General features: G+C 43.3%; 1 protein-coding gene across 1 annotated transcript in view; it reads left to right on the forward strand.

The window, feature by feature from the left end:
• Positions 1–8,033, forward strand: part of ADGRG5 (adhesion G protein-coupled receptor G5) — a 35,000-nt gene extending 26,967 nt beyond the window's left edge. Inside the window, exons 10-13 of the mRNA XM_081963096.1 lie at positions 410–672; positions 3,620–3,719; positions 5,072–5,349; positions 6,723–8,033. Coding sequence (XP_081819222.1) covers positions 410–672; positions 3,620–3,719; positions 5,072–5,349; positions 6,723–6,823 — 742 coding nt within the window. The 3' untranslated portion in view covers positions 6,824–8,033. The remainder of the gene's footprint in view (positions 1–409; positions 673–3,619; positions 3,720–5,071; positions 5,350–6,722) is intronic.
• Positions 8,034–8,471: the final 438 nt, after the last annotated feature.

The raw sequence follows: 8,471 nt of genomic DNA on the forward strand, positions 1-8,471 counted from the left end.
TGATTCTAGCCAGGCTCAAGGTTGACTCAGCCTTCCATTATCCAAGATGGGTAAAATGAGGATGGCGATTGTTGGGGGCAAGAGGTTGACTCTGTAAACTGCTTAGAGACAGTGCCCCAGGGTCATGGGATCCCCTTTTGCGACCTTCTGACAAGCCAAGTCAATGGGGAAATCAGATTCACTTAACAACCGCATTACTAATATAACAACTGCGGTGATCCGCTTGACGGCTGTGGCAAGACAAGTCGTAAAATGGGGCAAAATTCACTGAACAACTGTCTTGCTTAGCAGGGGAAATCTGGTGCTCCATTGTGGTTGTAAGTCGAGGACTACCTGTAGTATTTCTCTCCTTTCTGGACCCTACCACCTCCAATTCTGCAGTTGATCTCCTTTCCTTTTCTCCTTGTAGGAAACTCTATCACGATTCCACCACAAAGATCCACATCAATCTCCTGGGCGCCCTTTTCTTTCTCAACGTGTCATTCTTGATCAGCAAGCCTTTGGTTGGCCATGCGCCCTGGTGCAGCATCCTGGCTGCCTTCCTCCACTACTCCTTGCTCTGCAGTTTGACCTGGATGGCCATCGAGGGTTTCCACCTCTACTTGCTGGTGATCAAAGTCTACAACTCCTACGTCAGACGTTACCTGCTCAAGCTGTGCGCTGCGGGGTGGGGTAAGGATTTGTACGCTGCCCGCATTGGGAAAACACATCAGTGTGAAGTCACCTTCTGAATTCCTTTGTCTCTTGCTCGCTTTCCAAACCAAGAAACGCAGCTTGTGCATCTGGTTGAAAAATTAGTTGCCCTGAGCTTCTCCAGGGGGAGAAAGAAGTCACATCTGAGTAGCAGAAAGGAGGCATTAACAAGGACAAAAGTTTGACTTCTGTCTTTCCTATCCTTCTTTCTATCTATTTATTTATCTTTCCTATCTTCCTTTCTATCTGTCTTTCCTATCTTTCTTTCTTTCTATCTTTGCTATGTTCCTTTCTATCTATCTTTCCTATCTTTCTTTCTAACTATCTTTCCTATCCTTCCTTTCTGTCTGTCTGTCTGTCTGTCTGTCTGTCTATCTATCTATCTATCTATCTATCTATCTATCTATCTATCTATCTATCTATCTATCATCTATCTATCTATCTATCTATCTATCATCTATCTATCTATCTATCATCTATCTATCTATCTATCTATCTATCTATCTATCTATCTATCTATCTATCTATCTACCTTATCTATCTATCTATCTATCTATCTATCTATCTATCTATCTATCTATCTATCTATCTATCTATCATCTATCTATCTATCTATCTATCTATCTATCTATCTATCTATCATCCATCTATCTATCTATCTATCTATCTATCTATCTATCTACCTTATCTATCTATCTATCTATCTATCTATCTATCTATCTATCTATCTATCTATCTATCTATCTATCATCTATCTATCTATCTATCTATCTATCTATCTATCTATCTATCTATCTATCTATCTATCTACCTTATCTATCTATCTATCTATCTATCTATCTATCTATCTATCTATCTATCTATCTATCTATCATCTATCATCTATCTATCTATCTATCATCTATCTATCTATCTATCTATCTATCTATCTATCTATCTATCTATCTATCTATCATCTATCATCTATCTATCTATCTATCATCTATCTATCTATCTATCTATCTATCTATCTATCTATCTATCTATCTATCTATCATCTATCTATCTATCTATCTATCTATCTATCATCTATCATCTATCTATCTATCTATCTATCTATCTATCTATCTATCTATCATCTATCTATCTATCTATCTATCTATCTATCTATCTATCTATCATCTTTCCCATCTTCCTTTCTTTCTATCTTTCCTATCTTTCCTATCTTCCTTCCTGTCTATCTTTCCTATCTTTCCCATCTTCCTTCCTTTCTATCTTTCCTATCTTTCCCATCTTCCTTCCTGTCTATCTTTCCTATCTTTCCCATCTTCCTTCCTGTCTATCTTTCCTATCTTTCCCATCTTCCTTCCTGTCTATCTTTCCTATCTTTCCCATCTTCCTTCCTTTCTATCTTTCCTATCTTTCCCATCTTCCTTCCTTTCTACCTTTCCTATCTTTCCCATCTTCCTTCCTGTCTATCTTTCCTATCTTTCCCATCTTCCTTCCTGTCTATCTTTCCTATCTTTCCCATCTTCCTTCCTGTCTATCTTTCCTATCTTTCCTATCTTCCAGTATCCAAACAGTGTCCATAGCACACCCTCTTCCAGTTTTCACATGACACAAACTCTGCAGAGTAGGTGTAGTGCATATTGCAGTGCACGTTGGAGGTGGTGACCCTTTGGAGAGCTGAATGCAATGAAATTTCACTTTCATCTGTGCCGATTAGTGTACTTTCAAAGTGGCCATTGAGTTATTACCCTATCCTAGCCTTCATTCCAATATCTATCTATTCTATTCTGAATTCTGTTCCGAACTATTCAATGTTCCCACGTTCTCAAATTGAGAACCTGGGTTTTAAAGCTTGCAAGCAGCCTTCAAATTCAAATTCAGGATAGAGCTGGAAGAGACCTTGGAGGTCTTCTAGGCTGTCCTGCTTGAGCAGGGGGGTGGACTAGCAGACCTCCAAGGTCCCTTCCAGCTCTATTCCATTCCATTGAAATTGTTCTGCACATATGTAGAACTAAAAAAAAAAAAAAAGATGGCGGTGGTGATGGGGAGCTGGTTCAGGGCGTGGCCAGACTGGGTTGCTGCTGGTTCTGGAACCCACCTCTGATCCTATCCTATCCTATCCTATCCTATCCTATCCTATCCTATCCTGAAAGATGGCAGCTGATCCAGTCTTGCTTGCAAATTCAGAGTTCTTGTTTTCCAAGGCTGGGCTCTCCAAACTTAGCAACTTTAAGACTTGTGGACTCCAACTCCCAGAATTCCCCATCCAATTCTGGGAGTTGAAATCCATTAGTCTTAAAAGTTCCCAAGTTTGGAAATTTCCTGTTCTAAAATACAGGCAGTCCTTGACTTGCAGTAGTTCATTTGGTAACCGTTCAAAGTTACGACCGCGTCGAAAAAATTAGGACCCTTTTCCACACTTTCAACCACTGTAGCATCCTGGGGTCATGTGGTCAAAATTTGGACACTTGGCAGCTGGTTCATACTTATGACGGTTGCTGTGTGCCAGGGTCATGCGATCTCTTTTTGTAACTTTCAGATAAACAAGGTCAACGAGGGAAGCCAGATCCACTTATCAACCGTGTTACTAACTTAAACCCTGCAGTGATTCACTTAACAACTGTGGCCAGAAAGATCGTAAAATGGAGCAAAACTCACTTAACAATTGTCTCACTTAAGAACAGAAATTTGGGGCTCAATTGTGGTTGTACTTCTGTCCCAAGTCTGTCAAATTTAAGATTTGTGGATTTCAACTCCCAGAATTCCTAGCCAGCAAGCCTTCAGTCTTCCCTCCCCAACTCATCTCACCCAAAATTAAATACTACATCAGGTTACTCACTCTTTTACACCTGTTGCAGTGGTGGGTTCAGCCGAACCGGTATACGCCTGCTAAACTCTTACTTTGGACTCCATCCCTGTGTCTTCTCTCCTTCTGCAGGGCTCCCTGGAGTCTTAATCCTGGTCAGTTTTCTTAGCGTGAAGAATGCTTATGATCAGCACGACATCGATACTGGCCCTCAATACAATAACTCTTCCATGTGAGTAGCAGGGAAGCAGCTGCCTTAGCTGTGTTGTTTAACTCCTATATGTTATACAGACGGGCCTTGATATACAAGATTTGTTTAGTGACCGCTTGAAGTTACAACATCATTGAAAAAAAAGCAACATGGAATGGAATGGAATAGAATAAGAAGAATGGAGTGGAGTGGAGTGGAATGGAATAGAATGAAATGGAATAAGTGGAGTAGCGTGGAATGGAATGGAATAGAATAGAATAAGTGGAGTAGCATGGAATGGAATGGAATAGAATAGAATAAGAAGAATGGAGTGGAGTGGAGTGGAATGGAACGGAACGGAATGGAATAGAATAAGAAGAGTGGAGTGGAATGGAATAGAATAGAATAGAATTACAGAGTTGGAAGGGGCCTTGGAGGTGTTCTAGTCCAGCCCCCTGCTCAAGCAGGAGAACCTATAGTATAGGTCCTATACCATCTCAGACAAATGACTGACCTTGACTTACAACAGCTTGGTTAGTAACATTCAGTTACAATGGCACTGAAAAATCCCACAGTTACGACCTTTCTAGCATCCCCATGATCATGTGATCAAAATTCAGATGCTTGGCAACTGGTTCACATTTATGACAGTCGTGGTATCTCAGGGTCACGTGATCCGCTTTCGCAACCTTCTGACAAGCAAAGTCAATGGGGAAGCCAGATTCACTTTCAGGATTAGGACAGATTGTAGGCAGGGAGGAACAGAGAGGCAGGATGAACATGAGAGACAGAGCTCAGGCAAGGAGCAAGGACCACCTCCTCCTGATCCAAGGGCTCGAAGAGTGGAGAGAAGGTGTGAGCAGTGCAGACTGAGCAGGCTACTTGGGAGAAGAGTACTCTGCATTTTCACAAGGCACACCTGGAGACTGAGATTTAAAGAGACACTGTGGGGAGGTGCATTTGTTGGGAACAAACACCGAGTTCCTGAAGTATTGAGTGTCGATGTTTGAACTTCTCAAGAGTCTTTGCATTCCTTCTGGCATTCTGGACTAATTACCTGGATCGTTTGCTTCCTGAACTCCTTGATTTGCCAAATAAATTTGGATTTATTGCTGTGCATCCTTGTCGGGCTGGACTAATTGCAGCTAGAGGCGGCTTGAGGTTTGGGGGGGGCGTTGTTATCACTCTGCTCTGGGACTTGCCAGAAACATGGGAGTTTTGGGGCTAATTTGGAGCAATAAAGGGGTGATTTGAACTGCCAGCTGTTTGTGTTATCTCTGTGCTGTGTCCTGGGTCATCACACCTTGGCTTCTGATGGATTGACGCCAGACTTTTTTTGGTCTCTCTTGGAAACATAAAGGAGCCTCTGATCTTTGCGTTTTCTTCACTTCCAGATGTTGGATCACCTCCTCCACCTTGAACCACATCACCGTTGCTTATGTTGGTGGCACCGTGTTCTTCAACATGGTTATCTTGGTGTTGGTGGTGCAGAAGGTTAGGCAGCTCAGAGCTCACCCTATACATCGGCCGAAGGAACATACCTGCAAAGATGTAGGAACCGTTCTTGGGATGACCTTCCTCCTGGGGACCACCTGGATGTTGGTCTTCATGTCCTTTGGGGTCTTCTTAGTTCCACAGATCTTCCTCTTTACAATCTTCAACACCCTCCAAGGTTTGTAAGATGGCTGAGACCCTACACGCCCCCACCCAGGAATGGGATAATTTGCCATGGCCAACTCACTGCAGCCAACTCACCATGGCCAACTAATCATGGTCAACTCACTGCAGCCAACTCACCATGGCCAACTAGCCATGGCCAACTCACTGCAGCCAACACATCATGGCCAACTAGTCATGGTCAACTCACTGCAGTCAACTCACCATGGTCAACCAGCCATGGCCAACTCACTGCAGCCAACTCATCATGGCCAACTAGTCATGGTAAACTCACTGCAGCCAAATCACCATGGCCAACTAGTCATGATCAACTCACTGCAGCCAACTCACCATGGTCCACTAGCCATGGCCAACTCACTGCAGCCAACTCATCATGACCAATTCACTGCAGCCCACTAGTCATGATCAACTCACTGCAGCCAACTCATCATGGCCAACTAGCCATGGCCAACTCACTGCAGCCAACTCACCATGGCCAACTAGTCATGGTCAACTCTCTGCAGCCAACTCATCATGACCAATTCACTGCAGCCCACTAGTCATGATCAACTCACTGCAGCCAACTCATCATGGCCAACTAGCCATGGCCAACTAGCCATGGCCAACTCACTGCAGCCAACTCATCATGACCAATTCACTGCAGCCTACTAGTCATGATCAACTCACTGCAGCCAACTCATCATGGCCAACTAGCCAAGGCCAACTCACTGCAGCCAACTCACCATGGTCAACTAGCCATGGCCAACTCACTGCAGCCAACTCATCATGACCAATTCACTGCAGCCCACTAGTCATGATCAACTCACTGCAGCCAACTCATCATGGCCAACTAGCCATGGCCAACTCTCTGCAGCCAACTCACCATGGCCAACTAGCCATGGCCAACTCACTGCAGCCAACTCATCATGGTCAACTAGCCATGGCCAACTCACCATGGCCAACTAGTCATGGTCAACTCTCTGCAGCCAACTCTCTGCAGCCAACTCTGCAGCCAACTCATCGTGATCAATTCACTGCAGCCAACTCATCATGGACAACTTGTTATGGGGCAATTTAACAATTCTATTTCATTATTTAAAATAAATAAAAAATAGTTTAATTTTTGCCATTCACATTTCATTCTGTCCCTCCTTCCGTATCCTTTCTTCCATGATTCTATTCTACCATTTCTTTGGTATTAGTGTCACTTTTGTCTAGGAGTGAGCTGTCTTGCAGAGAGATAGCTGTGGTGAGTTAGTCATGGTGAGTTGGCTGTGGCAGGTTGACCATGGCAAATGGTCATAGACACCCCCCCCCCACTCCACCCCAGTATACTCCAATATGCAAATGTTGTGCTTTCTTTCTCCCCTCCCCGCCCTTTTCATGCAGGAGCCATCATCTGTCTTTGGTATTGGTTTTTACGGTGTCGTTCAGCATCCAAACACTCACCTGGATTCTCTCTGTCATCGGCAACCTCACCTGGTTTGTGAAGCCTCTGGACCAACGAAGGACCAGATTCCAAAAAAGGCACCTGAGCACTAATCATACATTGGGAACATTCCATTCCCCCCCCTCCCTAAGTTAGGCCTGAAAGGAAGGATGTTTTGTCTTCATGGGAGAGGAAGGAAGGAAGGAAGGAAGGAAGGAAGGAAGGAAGGAAGGAAGGAAGGAAGGAAGGAAGGAAGGAAGGAAAGAAGTGCAAGGAGAGTTCCCTATACAGTTAGACCTTGACTTAACAACCATTCATTTAGTGACTTTTCCAAGTTACGCCGACATTGAAAAAAATGACTTATGACCATTTTTCACAGTTACGACCGTTGCAACATCCCCATGGTCATGTGACAAAATTCACTCGCTTGGCAATTGACTCATATTTATGACGGTCGCAGTGTCCCGGGGTCATGTGACCCCCTTAGGCGACCTTCTGACAAGCAAAGTCAATGGGGAAGCCAGAATCACTTAAACAAGCGTGTGACTAAGCGAACAACGGCGGTGATTCACTTAATGACAAGAAAGGTCGCAAAAGTCACTTAACAATTGTTTTGCTTTGCATGGAACTTTTGGGCTGGTCATAAGTCAGGGATTACCTGTAACAGATACTGAAGGAAGAGCTTTGGGGCTCTTCAGGCATAACTCCTACTTGGTTCTCCTGCTTCAGCAAGAGGGCTGGACTAGAAGACCTCCAAGGTCCCCTTCCAGCTCTATTCTATTCTAATTTAATAACTAATAGTGAGAGTTTTATTTCATTTTATTTATTAAATGTATACATCTCCCATCTCTCTGGCTGCCCTTGCACTAACAGTGAGGTAGAATCAGGCTCACAGCTTCTGTGTTTGTTCCCATCACAGTCTTCGAGGCCCAGCGAGCGTGAGCTCAGCTGTCATGCGATAAACTAGACAGCAGATGAGAAATATTGGATGGCTTCCCCCCCCCCCTTTTTGCAATTGAGATGCCTACCATTTCCACAAATGAAAAGTTTCTCTCTGCTTTGCACAAGTCATTTTTGTTTCCATTTCTCTTTGGGTTAACACGGGAAAACTGGCTGAACTCGTTACAACATCTTTCTGTAATGCCTCTTCTTTCTTCTTTTATCTCCTCTAGAGTCACTTCTCTTTTCTATTCCTTCTGCTTCTTATGTTTGCTATGATGTAGAATAAAATGTCATCTCCAGGTGTGTGTTCCTGCTGCTATTCCTACTGGTTTGGTTGAGTCTCCCAAGCTTTCAGTCTCGTGCTGGAGCCCAGCCCCCGGGAATCTCTCTCTCTCCACAATGTATCTGGGGATGGGCTCCAGCACGAATTCAACAGCTATTTTGTTCTGTTCTCTTCTGATCTCTTCTATTCTGTTCTACTCTATTCTATGCCATGCCATGCTGTGCCGTTCCTTTCTGTCCTATCCTTTCCTATCCTATCTATTTCTATTCTATATTCTATTCTATATTCTATTCTATATTCTATTCTATATTCTATTCTATATTCTATTCTATATTCTATTCTATATTCTATTCTATTCTGCTCTGCTCTGCTTTACGCTATGCCACTCTATGTTCTGTTTTCTGTTCTGTTTTCTATTATTGCTCTGTTCTGATGTGTTTTATATTCTATTCTGCTTTATTCTGTTCTATATTCTATCCTGTTC

Source organism: Natrix helvetica (assembly GCF_964273705.1).
Source record: "Natrix helvetica genome assembly, chromosome: 10".
NCBI classification, from domain to species: domain Eukaryota; kingdom Metazoa; phylum Chordata; class Lepidosauria; order Squamata; family Natricidae; genus Natrix; species Natrix helvetica.